Genomic DNA, 20,412 nt, shown 5'->3' on the forward strand with positions numbered 1-20,412 from the left:
AACTTCGTTATAAGATAAATGAGTCTTTGTTACGGACTTAGTTGGGATGTCATGTACAGCATAGTGACTTAGTTAACAATACTGTATTGCATATTGGAAAGATGCTAAGAGAGTAGTTCTTAACAGTTCTCAGAAGAAAAACAAATTTTTAAGTATTTGTGGTGACAGATGTCAACTAGACTTATTATGGTGACCATTTCGTTATGTATACAAAGATCAAATCGTTATGTGGTACCCCTGAAACAACTACTATGTTATATATCTGTTATTTTTCAGTTAAAGGAAAAGAACTCCATCCCCTGCTCTGCTCACTTCTGCTCCTCTTCAACAGACCTGATTTTGAAAAAGAAGAACAATAGGAAAGGGAGAAACAGGAAAGTACCTTTCAGCCTTGTTCGCCCTAATGTGAGACTCACTGAGGAGGCCCTCGTTGCTCTAACTGCACGTGAACTGACCGTGGACCTTCTTGACCCTGGGGTTGGTGACAGCAAGTGCGGGCCTCACCACCTTGATGGTTTAGTTTCAAAATCCAAAGCTGTTCTTCTGACTTTGTCACTAAACCAGACATTGGCCCGTCGGCCCTTTTATGGAAGTGCCAGCCTTGAGCTAGGAAGTCTCCTGGGCCCAAAGATTACAGCGTGAGCTCTCGATAGGTGGTTGTTATCATTTGTAGTAAACATTTTAAAATAGCCCTGAAATGCCTTGACAATAGGCTTAGATATTTTAATTTCCATTTAAGCAGGGGCGGGGTTGGTATGCTGTTTGAAGTTTCGTGGTGTTATAAGACACTTGAGAAATATGTGTGGCGAAGTATTCCAGGTATGTTTAAATCATCATTTATCGCTTATTCTGTTGTGCCGTCAAAGAATGTTTTGTTAAGAAGGTCACAGGGATTTGACTGACTTCTGCTTGACTGAAAAGTGTAGTGGAAAACTCTCTTCTCCAGGTTGGAAAAGAAATTAGTCACAGGGGTTTTTTGCACTTTTTGCTTAGAGAAGCGAGGCCTCTCCAGCAGCGGACAGGGGAAAAGCGGGGCTCCACTGTGAAAGCGTACTCAGCTTGTGGGGAGCTGAGCTGAAACTGCTCCCTAAAGTTATTGACATTCCATGAAACCAATACCCAAGGTTAGTGGTCCAACAATATGGATGTATTAATTTTAAGTTAGCTTATTTTGTTTCTAACTAGTGTAGTTACGAGAATTAGACAAAATATATACAACAATAAATTTGAATAGGACTCAAGGATTTAAAGTGAAAAAGTGAAAGTCTTAATTCTCTGCCCCACACGAGTCCCACTGCCCAGATATAACTACTAAATTTTATCCTTTCAGAGATTGGCTATACATATACAACTATTCAATACAATACATCTTTTATATGAATTTATGAAAGACTTGGCCAGTTTCTTTAAATTATCTTAATTACAAAAACAATATACACCTTGTAAAAAATCTTCAAGCAAAATCTGTTTTTAAAAAAAAGCACAAGACTTTAGATTTATGCATATTGAATTTTATTTCCTTCCACTGAAAAATGAATAAGGCACTCTGCTGGAGAATATATCTGTATTGAGGAAATATAACTCAATGTTATAAAAGCATCAAAGTATTAAAATAAGCTTTCGTTTTGTTTTAGATCTCTTTAAAAATGCCAGCAAAACGTTTAAGGCATTCTTGCTTAAAAGTGCTTTCATTTGATGATTCAAGTTCTGAGGTCCAGAATACTTCTCCATTTCCCCCGAGTCTTGAGTCTTCAGAAGTGCTGTGTTTTGAAAAACCTCTGAAGAGGGTTTCCTGTTTCTTTCCTTCTTTTGTTTTTCATATAGTTGGTGGAATTTTGTTATATAATACTGTGATTCTTTTGTTTTCCAAAATGAATTTAAAAATAAAGAAGTGTTAGGGGCTTTCCCAAATTAGCCGAAATTCTCCGTCCTTTGTATTGTTACTCTGTGTCTCATTTTAGATCAGTAACTCCTCCTATAAAGGCCAAGTAAATTAAAGTGTATGGTTTTGGGGTATATGATTTTGACTGATTCTACATAGTAGACAAAATGCATGACTCCAGGATTAGCTGTCTCCACATGACCTGACTTGTTGGTGCCTTAGAGCCTCCGGGGTCCCCCCCTTCCTGGGCTCTGCTTAGCATTATTAATGGTTCCATTAATTTTCACATCAGGGAATCAGCTCTTAGTGAGGGAGGCTGAATCTATATTGTGCGTCAGTACAGGGGAGAGCCAGTTGAAGACATTTTGAACACTACCTGTCCAAGAGGAGGCTTAGAGGCTTCTCTGCCGGAGCTGCCCACATAGAGGGCCCTGGTGCAGCCCAGGTGTACCCCCCATGCTCTGGCGCGAGAAACACCTGGAGGGCTTGTTCAAACACATAAGTGGGCCCCACCCCCGGAGTTTCCGACGCAGTGGGTCCTTTGTAGGGCCCAGGAATTTGCAAGTTCCCAGGAGATGCTGCTGCTCTTGGTCCAAGTCATGCACTTTGAGAACCACTGGCCTAGCACCTCCGGAAGCCCTAGCCAAAGAAGAATGGATGATGGTTCGGCAGAGCTAGTGTGCTAGCTTTGTCTCTTGAGTACATACAGCCACTTCTGAGTTTCCACTGCTGACAGCAGGGAGAGGCATGTCGGGCCCCCAATGTGTGGAATACGTATCCCCGTTTTATTTGTTCAGTGGGATGATGGGCCTTTAAGCACTCAATGCAAAATAGTGTCCCCATGGGCTTTGAGTTATAAGTCTCTCTTCTCTCTACTATTGTTTTGTTTTTCAGATTTTTTAGAAGATTATTATGATTAGTTATATCCTGCCCATTTAACCACTTTTCGCATTTCACTTTTCAAGTGAAATCATCCTTCTTGCATTTAACTAATGGAAAGTTATTCAACTTGCCAAGCAAGGTTCCACCGTCCCTGAGATAAATTTTCCGAAGAACTGGAAACTGTGCAGCTTGCATACAAGAAGCAGAATGGAAACGTTCAAATTTATGTTACTCTGATAGATATTTTCCACGGTTTGATATTTAAGTAATATCCATCACATTGTATCTGAAGACATCCATTTGACTCTGTAAGATGAGCAATTGCATTCAGGATTTCTTTTCATCTTGCTTTTAACCTCCTCAAGTATTATTTAAATTTATTTTGTTTACAACTCTTTAAAATAATTGATATCATTATCAGCAGCTAACATTAATGGGTGGTTATCATGTACCGACCATTGCTATGTGATTTACAGGTGTGATCCCATTTAACTATCACAACTACCCTAAGAATTATCATTTTCTCTGTTTCACAGACGCTTAAAACTAGAATGATTAGGGATTAAATGACTCTCCCAAGGTCCCAGCTAGCAAGTGGCAGGACAGAAACTCAGGTACAGAGCAATTCCAGAGCCCAAGTGCTCTCCCGTGAGGCAATCACTCCTATTAAAACATACTTTTTAAAGAACTTTCTGTACTTGGCACCGGTAAATATTGGTCCTGCCCTCAAGAGCGTTCAGTCTAAAATAGCCTTACTGAACAGACAGTAGAGACACAACAGCTGAGCAAGCATTGAGAAAATGTATAAATTGAATATTAATATGTAAATACTCTGCACAGAAAAGAAGTTTTAGGAAAGTCATGTGTATGTGGGACAGGGCAAAGGGTATGTAATTTATTTTTCCCTCAAAATTTGGTTGATCTCAGGGAAGAATGTCTCAGGAGCTCCCTAAAATTGAAACGTGAGGTCTTGGTAAACAGTAGGTTGAAAGGGCTTGTTGGGTATGGCACTTATTCTTGCAGAAGATTTCGTTGTGAGAGTTGAGTGTTTTCCACAGGGAATAGGCTCCAGCACTGTCTACTAAGACTTTCTATGATGATGGAAATGTTCTGGTAGCTGTGCTGGTCACTTGGTGCCCACCAGCCACATGTTGGCATCAAGCACTTTAAATGCAGCTGAGGAACTGAATTTCTAGTTTGAGCAAATTTTAACTAATTGAGATTTAAAGAGCCACATGTGGCTAGTGGCTATCATATCGGACAGCATCGGGACAGTAGAAGGCAACAGGAGGATTAAGTAGTAGGAAGCAGGAATGGAGGTTCACACACATGGACCTGCGCTTGGGTGTAGAAAGAAGCCCTTGTCAGCCCTCTGGAAGGACACTTGTTACAGCAATATGAGGAAGCTGAGGGACAACCAGAGGAGGTGTGGGGTTTCAGACATGAGACGACCAGGACAGACGCAAGACTGAATAGAGGGAGGAAGAGGAAAGGGCAAATTGAGACTTCTGTGGTGGGGAACATGGCAGGATTTGGCAACCGACTGACTGTGGGTTGAAGTACAGTGGAGATTGGCAGCTACGTCAAGGCTTCCAGCCCGGTGATGGGAGAATAGCTCCTTTTTGCAGTGTCTAATTTGTGTAGGTATAGGGACATCTAGCTGGAGATGTCTTATAGACAGAGTGCGTATCCTGAGGCTACATCAGAGAACCAGGTTGGTAGATGGATAAATAGATTTAACATTGCATAGAGGTAATATTTAATCCGTGTGCACAGGTAATATTCAGAGTTGTTGTGTGTTTAAAAAATAGCAGGAAAGTCACTGTGACTGGAGTGGGGTGAGCAAGCCAATCGTGGTAGGAAATGAAGTTGGAGGGGTAGCCTTATAGGCTACTGGGCTCCCGGGAGCCGTACAGTCCATGTAAAACTTTGGATTATGTTCTAAGTGTGATGGGAATCCTTTGGAAAGTTTTAGAAGGAGAATGAAAGAATTTCATTGGACTTTGTAAATAACAGCTCTGAATGAGGTACAGAGAATAGACTTTAGTGAAAGAGTAATAGTGGAAGCCAGGCACTCGGTCAGGTTAATCCAATATTTCAGGTGAGGACGGTGATGGCTTGGACCAGGATAGCAACAGTGGATGTGGAGACAAGTGGTTGGATTCTGGAAATATATTTTCAAGGTGAGTCAACAGGATTTGTTGTTGGATGAGATGTGTGGTGTGAAAGATAGAGGATTCAGGGATGATTCCAAGCATTTGCCCTATGCAATTCAGTGGTATCATTTACTGAGATGGGAAACACTTGAAGAAGTAACAGGTTACAACCAAAATCAAGAATTGAGTTTTGGGCATATTAAGCCAGAGATGCCTATTAGACCTCCTAGTGGGGCTATCAAGTAGGCGGTTGAACATGTGACTCTAGAGTTGTCTCATGATTAGATGAGTTGTGGTTATTAAGGTTTTTAGGGGAAGGAAGGAGCCGGAAGAGACAAAGAAGCTGAGTGACAAGAGTATTCAAGAGTGGGACAGAGGTTTTAGGAAATGGGAAGTCACAGGATCCTGTTTTGGAGTGGAGGCTTTGACCCAGGGGAGGAACATGCCAGTCTGGTTATGGTGCTGTTGAAACGGAAACGGTGGTTTCCAAAGGGACCAGAGTAGTGTGGTGGTGATCGCTGGGAGAAAGTCCTCGCTGGGAGGCTTTGGTATAGTTCTCAAAGAAGGGAGAAGGTGGGGCGAGGAAGAGTGGGAGATGTAGAATTTAAGATGTAGTCGAGTGCCAACATGGCAACTGGCTAGAAGTCAAGCTAAAGCATGACTTTGTCACAGTGTGAGTTGTTGCCAGCTCCTTGTGCATGAAAGCATTTTTGGGCTATTTAATCAAATTTTTATGCCTCAGGGTTGAATAACAGAGTGGGAAGTGTTGACTTAAATTGTTTTTTCAAGCAAGCATAAATGTCAGAATTTAGAGAATTGTATGCTGAAAAAAGATTATTTTAGAAGAGGGAACTTTTTTTCTACTTGTCCTCGTTTGCCTATGAGTATTTGTCACACATAATCATTTTGCCTGCTTTTATAAATGTAGGGTTTCCATTTACATAAAAATAAGTATTTCGTATTTTTTCCCATTAAAATGACCAGTGTTGATATATTCAGTATTCGTTCCTCATCTATTTAGACTTTTACCCGTTAGAATGATTACTATAAAAAACCCCAAGGTTTTCTGTCATAGTTGCTGACTTACAATGCACCAGTAGGGCCATGGAAGTGGGATTGGGGACTGTTTGCTTAGGGAATGATTATTCCAGAGAGAAGTCTCTCGTCTTCACTGATCCTCACCTGACAAGGTCGACAGAAGAGAAGTGAACGAGAGTGAATTAAGTCAGTCAGACTCACAACTTTATCAGACAAAAGGCTTGGAACAGGGGTTTACATATTGTTTCTAGAAAAACCTTTACATCGTTTATTGATTCACCAGTTCATCCTGTTCCTGAAGCTGTATGAGTAATTAATAATTGCTTAAATAGGTAAAATTAGAATTCCTTCCATGATCCTGTTTATAGACAAGGATCCTCATGTTATTGGCTAGTGTTTTTTCCCTTCTCGCATTTGTTGGAATGGCCCCATTGTCGAAGATCTGGGGGCATTAGTTGTCAGTGACTCAATCTTGTCCTCTTTGTCTCATTACAGTGGCTCCTGCGACTGGATTACTTATGTCTTGTGGGTTGGCAGTGGGGAAGAGGACTTCCTTCTGACACTTGTGCTCAAGCAGCTGTTTCTCTTTCTCCAAAAACGCCAGTTTCCCCAGCCCCCTGCTGGTTCCTCCCTGCTGAGAGGCCAAAATATGCCAAAGTCACTTCGAGACCAAGTTTATCCTGTGACAGTGCAAATGACTCCGATGCCTTTTCTGCCCCCAAGCTTTTCCCAACGTAAGCTTTCATCCTCTTTGTCAAGAGCTTATTTTGTCATCTTGCTTCCTTTCCCTATAAATAATCCATTTTCCCCCACCGGATTCATAGAACAGAGGCGTGCTCATGTCATATGCTTGCACTGGGCATTCTCTCGGTGTTTTTACTTGCTTGACCTTTTAGTTCTTTGCTCTCATCCCTATCAGGATCTCCAAGCTGAGGTCATGGAAGGTCGGAGTTAAAAATGGTATTGACTGAATCTGTTTCATCAGAAAACCAAGCACCGTGCTATCTCGACATCCGCAGAAGTTTTACCCTGTCTGAAGTGACCCTTGCCACACATTTGCTTTGCTATTTTCATTGCAATGTTTCGAGGCCCTGGGGATGGGGAGGAGCTGTAAAGAAGAACAACCCGAGAATGGCAGATGAGCTCAGATGATCCGTAACTTTTTGGCCTTTCTCTTGGTTTAGAATTCCTCAAGACCTATTATAGTGACTTATTTCACTTGACTCAGAATACCAGTGGTTTGGAGCTCCTTAAGTCACTTACAGAAGGGACAAATGGTTATGGTGTCTATCAACTTGCTGCTTATGGAAATGCCTTTTATTATGATTTTCAAAGTAAAGAGGGGGTGAAGTGGACACTAACTTGATGAGATTTCACAATCGCTCGTATTCGCACTCAAGGAGTTCAGCGTGACATGAGTCATGACGTAAAATGACTAGTTCTCTACTTCTATTTGGTTTGACACATTCAGTCGTCATTTAACCGATTTTCTCAATGGGATGTGAGCTTATGCTTTCTAAGGATGAATGAATGCCTTGCAATTAATGGTATGTTGGAATTTAAGCATATTAAAGGGTTCATTCTTTTTTAAAACTTACTAATAAATATGCACTACTCACAACGAGATTTTAAAAATAATCTCTTCTGAGTGATTAATATGTATATGTAGTCCTGGGATATCTTATTCTGAGATTTCCATAATATGTATATTGATGCATTTTCCTTTAATAAAGAATACTGTGTATACATATATCTCTGTGTATATGTATATATACATATATATTCTAAAGTGGTAATATATTCATCATAGAGTATTCTGCTTAATCTTTATTTGACCACTGAAGGCATCCCAAGTTTGGAAGGGCCATTGGTATTTCCTCATAAACAGAGTCCTAGGCCTTGGCTCTTGTGTAGACATCCGAGGAAACACCATGGCAACCTTCCTGTGCCCGTCGCGGTAACTGTGTTCACCATCCAGAACATTATTCCTTATGGCTAATTCACCTTGGTCCTCTTTTCCTCTCTTTTCCATTTGAAGGTTTAGAAGATAAATTACACTCAAGAGTTAGAGTTTCTCCGTAAGGTCACGCCACAAGCTGTAGAAAGAAAACCAGAAAGTTGCACTTCCTATCTTTAATTTAACTTAATTATCTTTACCTTTATCTTAATTCCTGGCCTGTGCTAAACCTCTTAGGATCTATGTCCACCTCATATGATGACCCAGAATTCTGCTTGTTTCAGTGGACTGGAGAGAACTGTGGCTGTTATACCTCCATTTGCATGTTTCCTGGCCATATAATAAAAATGGTAAAAGAATGAAGTGGTCAGATCCCTAACCTTTCCATTTCTTTGCTTTATAAATGAATAACAGTGATCTACTAGTGAAAGAATGTAGCTAACCAGTGTCATTTGGGATCTTCTAAAGTAGTGCGGAAACTCTGCATTCTTCAGACCAACTTGTGGCATGCCAGCACATTCCTCTCCGATGAGGTGGAGGAATACTGGTGGCCGGGCTGGGATTTGTAGGGCTAGGGCGGGGAGCTGCTGTTTAAAAATACATTTAATTATATTCCTTCTCTGCAGTAATATTGATACCATTTTTAGCCCATTACAGATACTGTGATTTTCATTTAAATCACGTCCATTATCTTATTGACCTACTTTTTATTTTGTAATCAAAATGTTCTATTTTTGGATAGCTTCGCCCAGAATCTTTTCTTAAAAGGTTACAGACCCTTGGTGGAGTTTTTTTTTCTTCCATATCTGCATATGGATGGTCTGCCTCTGTGTTCACTGTATTATAGAAAATGCTACCATATTGTTCTTGTTAAGAGTGTGGCTTTTCTCTATTTAATTTGGCAGGATGCCATGGGACCTCACATCTGGTGACTTTTTTTTGGTAAATGGGTGGAGAGAGAGTTAAGAAATTCTCTTTCTATTCAAATGATAAGCAGAGGTCTGGATTCTCTTTTCTTCCTCTTCTTTCTTTGCTCTTTCTCTGCTCTTCTGCCCTTTCTCTTTTTCCCAGTGTTCTCTTCTTTACCCCCCAACCCTCTCTCCTATGCTGTAACCCTCATACAGATCTGTACTCACTCATGCTCTCTCTCACATGCTCTTTGTGAGAGCCTACTTATTTCAGGTCTTTGTCTTGTCGATGTTTCTTTCCCTCCTCTTTTCTTACTGCCCTCTTCCTTCCCTTCGCTTTCTTGCTGTCAGCAATATAGGCCCATTTCTTCATTTCTCTGCTCTGGCTGGAAGCTCGCTCTGGGAGAACCCCACTGGAGATATTCCTGGGGCTCTGTTCATCAGCAAGTCTTTCCTCAGTGTCTGACCAGGGCCTTGGGACCCCTGGGAACTTTGCAGTTTCCCTCAAGGTTTTCTTTTAATATCATTTCTCACCATCCTTCTTGACACATGAAGGTACCTTGCTCTTTTCTCCTGACAATGAATAGAAACAGAGAATCTTAGGATTTAGAGTGACTGACCATCTCATTTTGCAGGTGGGGAAGCAGAAGATATGAGAATGATATCTCCTGAGATTTTAAGGCAACTTACTGGCAGAACTGAGTCAACATACATCTCCCGCCTCCTGTTTTGGGGTTCTCTTCTCAGCACTCTCTTTCTTCGCTAGGAAGTCATGTAGATGTTGTGTCTGGTTTCTTTCAGTGCTCATTTCTCTCGATCACTCTTAGCCTTCCCAGATTTGTTAGGTTCAAATGTATTTTAGAGTAACTGAGCCTTAGGTGTGTCACTTTCTTGTCAAAAGAAGACACAAAGGGTGAAGTGCAGTGATAAGAGTCTCGCTGGGTTTTTGGGGATTTTCTCAGGATTAGTATTTTGCTCCAGGTCCTTTCTGTTGATGTATTCATTCCTAAGAACCGGTAGATGACTATGACACATAATATTCGAGCTTGAACTCCTTCCTGCCTAACTGGAGTCTCCCTGTTACTCAGGAAACCACATTTAAGCTGTGTCCTGAACTCTGCCCAGCGTATCAGCTCAGCCAGGAAGGATAGGGAATTCCTACTCATGGCAGCCACTTGGGGACTAAGGGAGTAACTGGAGGTCAGGTGAGAGCTTAGCAAGGAGGTCAGCAGCACAGGATGCTTTTCAGCCACTGAGATGGTCTCTTTGTTTTCTAAATTTTTACTGTGATTGAGGCAAAACCCAGGCTGTCAGTCTCCTGGGCCAGTGACCCTACACTTTGGGACTTTATAATCTAACAACAATTTTTTTAATTGAGGAGGATCAACATAGGGTTGTTAGCTTTTATCTTGGGAAGAAATGATATTAAAAACAGTAATAATAAAATTGCCTTATAATGTTATAATCCTTTCATAAAAGAAAAGATATTCAACACCAGAAGTAGGAAGAATATAGTCTCAGAATATGGGATAGTTCTCTATACCACACACATATAGCTTCTGGAAAAATTCATATTGTAGTGTTCAGATTTTTCATATTTAGCCACAGGCCAGCATAAATTTTGCCCCAGAAGCAGTGCTGATCTGTGATACTTGGGAACCACAAGCCTTCACTCCATGGCTGGTAATCCCCTGTCCCTCTCTCCAGGGAGAGTACAGAGGACACGTGAGGAGGATGGCATATAGAGCCTCTCATCACTGTCTGGCACATACATAGTAAATGCTCAGTAAATGATGCTTATTTTTATTCTCTCCTGGAGAAGTAAATTAGGCTGGATGTCTATTTCAGGTTGGACTTCAAGGGACACTGCTCTTCTTTGGCTTTTTTCATTGTAGACTAGGGTCTGATCTTCAGCTTTGCAGATCTGAAATTTGATTTGATCAGCTACCTCATGGATGGTCTGTAAAGACTTACACTGCCTAAGTTCACAGGATGCTAATCTATAAAGAAAAATGCCAGCTTATTATTTTGTGGATAAAAGATATGCTTTTTCAAAGACCACATCAATGGCTTGGTCTTCCAAATCCCATGTCCTCCCCACAGTGGGGGAGACGTGGGATGGTTGCTGGGGTGGCAGTCACGATGTCTACTTTCCTTGGAGAACACAGAATCAAAGCATAGGAATTGGTTGACTGAGTTTATTCCAGCAAGAGTAAGGTAGAGCCCATTTTATTTCACTGGCATTGCTTTCTCTCTCTTTCCATTGGACATTCCTCTTCCTTGAGAGACAGTAAAGCATAGTGGTTAAGAGCAGAGGCCCTGGAGACAGAAATGCCTGGGTGGGAATCTAGACTTTACCTCCTATTAGTCTATGACATTGAGCAATCTATTGGGCCTCTCTGTGCTTTAGTTTTGTCATCTGTAAAATGGAGATAATAATAGAATTTGTCACACAGGTTTGTTTTGATAAGGAAAGGGGTTGATACATCTAAAGTGCTTAAGAGTGTCTGGCGTATAATAAATGATCAAGTATTTATTATTATTAATGATATTACTGAGGAAGCTAGTTTTGTGGTAGACATGGAAAAATGAATAAAAATCAGATGGGCAGAATTTGTTAGATTTTTACTTTTTAACTTTCGTTACTGTAGAATTCAGCTCTCCAATAATTTCTGGCTTCTATTTTTACCCTTTGTCATTTCAATAGATTTTCGTATCATGTCACTCTGTCTAGATTGTTTTTCACTGGCTACATTTTGGGTTGGCTATTCTCTGTTGACATGTGGTGAGATACTTTGGTCTGAAGCTGTCAGAGTCTTCTCTCCCCAGGGGGCCCCTTTGGAGAGGCCTCTGTTCTGGGTGTGACGGTCCCTGAAGGGTCTCTTCCCTGGGTCACCACTCCTTGGCTTTTCCCTCTCAAGTATGGACTTTGATTTACTTGCTGGTGGTAGGAGATGCCCCTGGCTCCTGATAGACAGGCACACAGCTGTCTGCTGAGGTACTGAGAGATGCTGAGGTGCTTGCACAGATGTCCTTTAAAATAAGAAGCAAGGATAACAGTAAAACTGATTCTGTGACTAGCTTTTTATGTGCTTCCTCATGCTTTGCCAAGCCCACAGGGCAAGGTGACAAATACTGATTTTTTTTCCCATTTCTCCATCCCCTGGAGAAGTTTAACAACTATTTTCCAGTGGAAGCCAATGTCAAATTGACTGGTATTCAGGATGCCTTTTATAGGAATGCAGGCATTCCATCTAATCTACAGATGTATTTAACACCTGTAGTGTGATCATTTCTCAATTTCCTCGCTAAACTTACAGTGATAAATTATAGTTGATATTGGCCATTAAAATATTTTACTGTGGAGGCCGGCCCAGTGGTGTCATGGTTAAGTTTGCATGCTACACTTTGGTGGCCCAGGGTTCCCGGGTTCAGATCCCAGGTGTAGACCTACACACTGCTCATCAAAGCCATGCTGTGGCAGCATCCCACATACAAAATAGGGGAAGATTGGCACAGATGTTAGTTCACCAACAATCTACCTCAAGCAAAAAGAAGAAGATAGGCAACAGATGTTAGCGCAGGGCCAGTCTTCCTCACACACACACACACAATATATATATATACATATATTTTACTATAAAATATCCTGGGTACATACATTGGGCACTAAAGCAAATTAGTCCACCCACCACCTATCTGTGGTGTAATGAGAAAGTGAAACTGATCATCAGCTAACTTTCCTTCTGTGAGTAACACTATCAGTTCATATGTGAAGACCGTTCCTCACTGCTCTGTTGTGTGTCCATCCCTTTAAGTGCAGGCTTCCTCTCTGACTCCTTTCTCACTTTCCAAGGCAGCTGGAATTAACAATGTGATTGGGCTGTTTGTTGGTCTTGTTTGTTCATTGCCAGTCAAGAAGTCAGAAAGATGCTAGGTTTTCAGAGGGGAAGCGGAGAGGTCACCTGGAGGTACTATCTCTAGTTTTGTAGGCAAAGTTTTCTGTTGAGAGTGTTGCAGCCTGCTGTCAAGGTTGTGCTGGGTTCACTGCTAAGGTGTGCTAAGGTGTGTCTGTCCTGTTCAGTGATACAGTCCATGTAAAGTGACCGCCGGGCTCTTTCCTAGGGGCCAACTGTGTTAGTAGGACAGGTCAGCTGCACTGAGTGACAATTTCAGGAAACTTCACATGAGAACCGTCGAAATCAGCAATGAAGAGCCAGTCCTCTTTCCAGCCATCCCTTGAGATGAGTGTCCTCTTTGGGTTCTAACTTGCAGTTCTGTAGATCTGGATAGTCTAAAGATTGTACAGTGGAGAGATCTCGTTTATCCCAGGAGCTGAGGCTCTGCAGGGTGAAAATCCCTTTAACAGCACAGCTCAACTTTTGGGTCTAGGACCCTGGAGTCAAGAACATTCTGTAGATGAACCATATGATGTGGACATGAGAAGAACTTAAAGGGAAAGTATAATAACTGTTTGGCTTTCCAGTTAATTGTAAATGTTAGCCTAGGGCCACAGAGCTCCCGGACCTCCTCACAGAGACTCAGCCAGCCTCCTCATGCTCCCGATCTGGGCTGTGTTCTCCCACAGGTTCTCAGCCAGCCCCAAAGTTTTGGCCTTCTTCTCTGGGCAAATGATTGCCAGGTCCCATCTCCAGGTAGCCCCCATTCTGAGCCCCAGACCCACATTTCCAAAAGCTTGTTTGACATCCTGCTCTGGGTAGCCATCTGGCCTGTCCCAGTCAACTCACCCAACAACAGAGTCTCTTCCTCACCCAGCCATTGCCTAAGGCCTGACCTCTCCCCCTATTTGTGGTATTTCCACCGTGGTGTCCACTCAGTCTTCAAATGAGCTTCCTTCCATCTTCACAGGGTTCCTCCAAGCCTCTCTACTCCTTTCCCATCATCATGTCCTCCCTTTGCACTTTTGACTCTCACTCTCAAACCTTCTAAAGTTTCTTAAATTCATTAGAAGAGAGGTGAGACTGAGATGCACTCAGTCTGACCTGTGTGGGAGGTAGAGCATGAGCAGATTGGGGCCAGTCTGGTGCTTAGAAAAGGATGACCCTGGGCAAATCGCTTGGCTTCTCTGAGGCTCAGTTTGCTTACCTGTAAATTGGGGATGCCTCGCTCACAGGGGCTTGTGGGGACCTGATGTCGTAAGTGAGGAATCAGGCAAGGACGTAAATGGACCTTGAGAACCAAGCATCGCTTTGATCTCTGGCTCTCTGTAACTTAGAGAGGAGGCATTTAGGACTGAGGTTCCACATTGCTATGATGCTTCTCGGTCCCTTACATTCCCTGGGCACATGGAAAAGTGCTAACATTTGTTCTGCACACTGGGGTCACCTAGCTACCCTGGGCTGTGTCCGGCTGCTTGGGGGCTGAGGGGATCAACATATGCACAGGCCCATGATTCATTCGAGATGTGTCATGGTTGGGAACTCAGTCTCACAGGTCACAAAAGACCTGCCATCTTCCCTGAGGATAGCCATTCTTATCAGGGCTATTTAAACATGTTGTGTGCATGGGTTTTTTTGGGGGAGGAGTCGTTTGTCTCTTTCATAGCCCGTCCTTCATCTGGACCATGAGCAATCAATTGATGAATCCCTATTCCTGTTCTCATTCTTAAGCAAACATTTCCTGGGGATGCTCTACTTGGTGTTTTGAGGAAGTGAAGGTGGATACACATCGCCCTCCACCTAGCCTCGGGGGGAGTTGTCATGAGGTAGAAAAGGACACCTAAAAACAAGCAAACACAGAAAGAGTCAGGGAGCCCGCTGCTGGCGTGCTGGCTGACTTGCAGCTCTGGATGTTCGCTCTGGAAACCCCCTGTGCGGCGTCAGGCCTGGGGCTGCACTTCAGACCACGCCAGAGCCTGCACAGCAGAGCATGCTGGACAGAGCTTAGGGGCCCAGTGTCATCGCTGGGGGTGTGCTTGGGGCTGGAAAGGAGTGGGGAGGCAAGCCAAGCCCACTCTAGAGGTCCCTCGTCAGTCTCTCTCCCCTTTTCCTAGGATCTTGGCAAATCTCCTTTCCCAGACTTCAGTGATGTCTAAACTCTCCTTTGTACGGTGCTGTGTTGCTCCCAGATCACCTTATTTCCTTGTATCCTCACAGAAACTTGGGAAGTAGACATTATTTTTATTTTTCCATATTTTAGTGGAGGAAACCAAGAGTCCTCTGAGATGCTGGATAACTTGTTCCAGGAGGCGGTGGGCTGGGGACATAAGCCCAGGCAGCTGTCATTCGATCATTCACTTCTTTCTAGGTACATCTGCCCCAGCACAAGTTTTGCCACAAGTGTCCTCTGTTTGCAAAGTACAGGATAAAGTTCTTTCTAATGCTGAAGAATGTCCCCAGAAGTTTGTGGGAGCAGGAGGGCGGGGTCTGTAAGTCTCCAGGACTGCAGTAGCTCTGCTCAGGAGGACGGCAGCTCAGCACAGGGAGGAGGCAGACCCCCCGGATGCTGCGGGTGGTGAGAACAATCCAGCAACCATGACTCATTTTCCATCTTGGCTAATGTAGACACTCGTGTGCTCTAGACGGAATGACTGGATAAAACATCAACTTACCCGTTTTTTAAAAAGTTTAGAATCTCATGATGTCTTTTAACAACATCCCCTTGAAACACATTTATATAGCCATTTATAAAATGAGTTCTTTGCACAGTTTTTCACCAGCAACTTTAGATGGCTTGTATTAGGCTTGAAATCCAAGCATAGACCTCCGGTCCTTTTAGCTATGGAATTGCTTGCCTATTAAAATCTGAATTTCTCTGGGCAGACATTGAGAGCTCAGGTAAGCCAATCAGTGACACACTATTCATAGGTCTTTTTAGTTCTCTGAAAGGTCTTTCCCCCCATGGACTTGATCAGAAAGCTCCTGTCTCACGAACAGTGGGAATATGGTAGAGCGAGAGGCACAGCCGACTTCAAGTCAAAACACTGGCGTTCTAAACCTCAGGCCAATCCCTTGTTTTTTATCTGAGCCTCAGTTTCCTCATCTGTCAAGCAATGAAAGTGCTTTGTAAATAGAAGAGTGTGATTCAAATCTTATCTTTTGGTCTACATGCATTTTTATACCTAGGGCAAGGATATACATTTACTTGCCTTGACATATTAGATTAAAATAATATAGAATAAAAATTTTTATGTGTTCTAAAGATACATAATGTGGAGTCCATAGGTTTTTTTGTTGCCATTTTATTCCTGAAGAGTTCAAAGCCCTGCCCCTCCTGAGTGTTAATTAGCAGATAAAAGCAGACCTCTGAGGTGGACCTTTGGGGAGTCAAGCTCAGAGTTTCCTGTTCTGTGAAGATAGTTCCATCCTAGTCAAATCCAGCATTTGGATCTTCTGTCTCTGCGTTGACCTCAATCCTGAGCGAATTTGCTAATGTGGGTCACGGATTCATTCCTTATGTGAGCGAGTGTGCTTCATACTATTCCGTGACCACAGATCGCACCCAAAGACTCAGCCCTCTGTTCCCAAATACCTGCTATTGGTTGAAAAAAGGCTGGTGTGAGTGTGTGGATGACGTACCCCAAATCTATCCCCACTAGTGGAAAAACATCTTTAGAGGGTCTGAAGCATCTCTGTTTGGTCTGAGGACGGTCCTTTCTGTTAACAGCAGTGTACCAGGAGCTGAATGCTGTTTATCCTCTCAGAGAGGAGAATTACCAGGAGTGAGGCTAGCTTACAGGAGTGTATACATATGATTGAATGCAGGACTTTATCCACCATCTGGGAAAAGTAGTAGGCGTTGAGAACGGCAGCTGCCATTCCCACAAGGAAAAGCCAAGAGCAAGGGATTGGGAGCCCGAGAAGGTTGTCAGGTTTGGTCAGACACAAGGACACTCAGGAGCTTTTGCTGCTGCCACATGTGGCAGCTCTCGCCCTGAGGTTCTTCAAGCGTGCCTCTGACCGCTGTTTTCATCACAAAGGTGTAGATGGACAGACCAAGCATAGGAGAATGAGGTGACCTCTTCAGCCCGGAGAGATCAATAGCAGATGGAAGTGATGCCTGTGGGTACTTTGCTCCGTTTAGTCAGAGACTTGGCGGGGGTGGAGATCCACAGGAGCCGAGGTCGAGCCTTTGCCCTTTCTCTTGTTTTGCACAAGAGGGTATATGATTACTGGACGTATTGGTGGAGACCTCTACTGGGTGGGACATTTACTGATGCCCTACGTCCTCCCCAGGGAGGGTGCTTGTCACCACTCTTCACTCCCTCAGCACAGGATGTTCTGCTGCTGACGACCCCACGCCATCCCCCAGAGAGGTGTGGGACACCGAAGGGGATGCCCTGGGAAGTTCCGCCAGGATTTCCTGTGCTGCTGGGGCAGCTGCCTGCACTGGGCAGCAAACCAAAGGTCACAGACTCTGCAAACGCACGGCCTTTGTTGCTCATGGAAGGCCTGGACCGCAGGGGTCTGAGTTAATTGATCGCACTGGGAAAACTACCCGATTGAAGTTGGACAGAGCAGGATGAGGGAGAAGTGACTGAACTGTTGAAGAATGAGCTTAACTGAAGAGCTTAGCTCCCTCAAATCCTTCATGGAAGTAGGCAGGATGTAAATGATAAATCATAAATAAATAAAACTCAAGAGCTAAATAAAGTCCCTTTAAATATGTCATCCCTCACAGCTGCAAGTGTTACAAGTGGAATTAGCTGGTGTGCACCAGTGTGGGCTTTCGCCCCTTGACACAGAGAGTGGATTCGGCCTCAGATACTTTTCATCCAAAATATTTTATCTAAATCCTGTATAGTAGCAATGATGAGTAAAGTGATGGACTGAGACCTAAAGTATCAAACCAAGGCAACTAAGCCAATTTTTCAATCCAGCTGGAATTTTAAGGATTAAAGTTTTTAGTCAAAGGATCTTAAGATACAATGTAAACCTCCACACCTCATGAACACCATCAGATAAATATATACACACACACACATATGCCATAGACATATGTGTACACATTTACATATATGCATATATATATACACTTATATATAACTAAAAAACAGAATATATATGATATTTGTAGAAGTATATATAGACTGTAAAATATATATACTTTTATGCATACTTTATATATATACTTTAAAATATATTATATATTTTATAAATATAAAAATATATTTTATAATATATAAGTATATATTATATATTTTATAAATATAAAATATACATATTATGTTTTGAAGTATATATATACTACTACAATATATACATATATACTTATATATTTCTATAATTTATACTTATATAATATATATTCTGCCTTTTAGTTTTTCTCTCTGTTTAGCCAAAAGCATGACTACTTTTTCTTTCTGTCCTGTTTACAGCGGTGTTACTTACTGCATCTTATGAGGAGGTTTATCCAATAATCTGTAAGATGAAAATTGAGCACACAAAATTACCCCTCAAAGCCTTACAAAGGCATCACGTTAGAGAGCAACCTACAGTCCCTGCCGCGTCCAGCCGGGTTACTTCTCCCCTCTGGCTGTAGACTAGATCATTCGCTGTTTCTTCTGTTGCACCTCAGCTGAGGTACAGAGAAGCTCGCCTGATCTGCTCAACGATCTGGCCCTCTTGCCCTGGCAGGTGTACCAGATGTCTGTGGCATGCTGGGTACTCAGTCAGCTGCTCTCCAGGGGGCCCGCCCACTCCTCCAGTCAGTTCATTTGGAGTCACTTGAGAGTATTTTGTCCCCAAATCTGTTTATGCTGATTGTACTTTTTCCATTTGAGAAATGTAACTTAAGTGTTTGTAAACAGATGATGCATGAGTGTGAAAAGTAGAGGTGTTTCCATAAAAACTGTACTGTTGTCTTGGGAAGACTTGTCAATGATGAATTTACTTAAAAAAAATTGTGGCCAAATTAGGTATAAACACGATAACTCTAAAAGATTGGGGGAAAGGCATAAAAAGCTAGGTAGATTCTGCAGGCAAATTGCTTTTCAGCTGACTTTGGGTTTTTTCTCTTCTTTAAAGAAACTGAACCTGAAAATCATAGCAGATTCCTGGTTTATACAGGAAAGACAGTTGGGAATTCCAGACAGTGGACCCATCTTCAAAGATGAGGCATTGTTCCTGTGCCAAGTTTGTGAATGAGCAGACTGGACACTCATATATTTAAATATCTATGAACATATATAATAAATATCAATTTTTATATATTATAAATATCAATTAATGTGTGTGTATATATATATACATATATACTGAGAGTGTTACTTTTATGAATCCATGCTTTGACCAACTTTTTTTTAATTAACTGACTGTCAACCCAATCGTGTGGGATTAGGAAGTTTCTTTTGTAGTGGCAGTATGCTGTGTAAAATATACTCGTCTACTGAACATGTCAAGATGCTTATACCATGCAAGTTACAAGAGAACTGACAGGCTGACGGACAGCAGACACACATCCAGCTCATCCTGCTCATCAAGGACACATGCTAACTGAGGGAACTGGGGACAGAACCATCTGCGGGAGCTCCCACAAGCATGCCCACTTTCTCTCTCCCACCCTCTCTCTTCCTCCTTTTCCTCTTTCCTCTCTCCCACCTCCTCTTTTTCTCTCTACCTCTTTCTCCCTAAGCAATGTAGTTTAATTCAAAGAACTGTGAAATAAACAAGGGAGAAACCATTTGGAGGTGAACAACAATATATTTCAAAGTACTTGTTCCAGGAAAGATATGCTCTTTGGCTTAAAAAGTTTGGGAATATATGTATTTTTGTTTGTTTGGGCGTTTTTTGGTGAGGCAAGTTAGCCCTGAGCTAACATCCGTGCCTATCTTCCTCAACTTTATATTTGGGACGCCTGCCACAGCATGGCTTGATGAGCAGTGTGTAGGTCCGCACCCAGGATCCAAACTGGTGAAGCCCAGGCCGCTGAAGCAGAGGGCATGAACCCAACTGCTATGCCACTGGGCCAGCCCCAATAAATGGTTTTTAATGCGAAGCAAACACACCCAACACACACACACACACACACACACACACACACAGAGAAATTCCTTTAAATGAGCTTTGATTTTATTAAAACGTGACTTAACATTAAATAGTTCAGAAATATATCTGTTTCTCATGAAGTGAGATGAAGATACAGTGAAAGAAATCTTATTTGAAGTATCCTAAAATCCTATGTGTTTTAGGTCATCCTCTATCCTCTTTGGTTGAAAAACCTTTTGGAAGGACCTTCCTCTGTTTCTGTACTCGGTCTAGACTCTGTGTCAGAGCACAGACAACTGCAAGGAAGGTGAGGATGCCTGTGGGTAGTGGACGTGTTAACAGAGGCATCTGAGGACCCTCAGGAAGGAGAATAGTTCACAGTGAGATGGTTGTTGTCTTTAACAATAATAGCCATATGAATGTGCTTTAAATTATGCTAACGGGGAATGCTTGAAATCATAAAACAGGTATGATTATTGGGTTCCTATTCAACCAGAGAATGCAGATCCCAAAGATAAGCATGCCAGAACATGAATTTCGTGGGAAAGCAAGTCCACACACCTCCAACAAATAAGAGACATCCCCTTCATTTCAGTAATAGGTCTTAGTGGTTTAATTTTGATAGATTATGAGGTATTTTATT

General features: G+C 42.3%; 1 protein-coding gene across 7 annotated transcripts in view; it reads left to right on the top strand.

Annotated features, from left to right (window-relative positions):
* Positions 1 to 20,412, top strand: part of SAMD4A (sterile alpha motif domain containing 4A) — a 202,874-nt gene that overhangs the window by 65,914 nt on the left and 116,548 nt on the right. Inside the window, exons 1-2 of one of the 7 annotated variants that reach the window (XM_070513658.1) lie at positions 788 to 819; positions 6,454 to 6,692. The exons of 5 other annotated variants lie outside the window; for them this stretch is intronic. In XM_070513658.1, the coding sequence (XP_070369759.1) occupies positions 6,608 to 6,692 (85 nt within the window). In that variant the 5' untranslated portion in view covers positions 788 to 819; positions 6,454 to 6,607. Of the gene's footprint in view, positions 1 to 787; positions 820 to 6,453; positions 6,693 to 20,412 lie in introns of those variants that run through there. One more of the 7 variants, XM_070513657.1, reaches the window with a different exon arrangement.

The sequence above is a fragment of the Equus asinus genome, chromosome 7 (assembly GCF_041296235.1).
Source record: "Equus asinus isolate D_3611 breed Donkey chromosome 7, EquAss-T2T_v2, whole genome shotgun sequence".
Taxonomy (NCBI): Eukaryota; Metazoa; Chordata; class Mammalia; order Perissodactyla; family Equidae; genus Equus; species Equus asinus.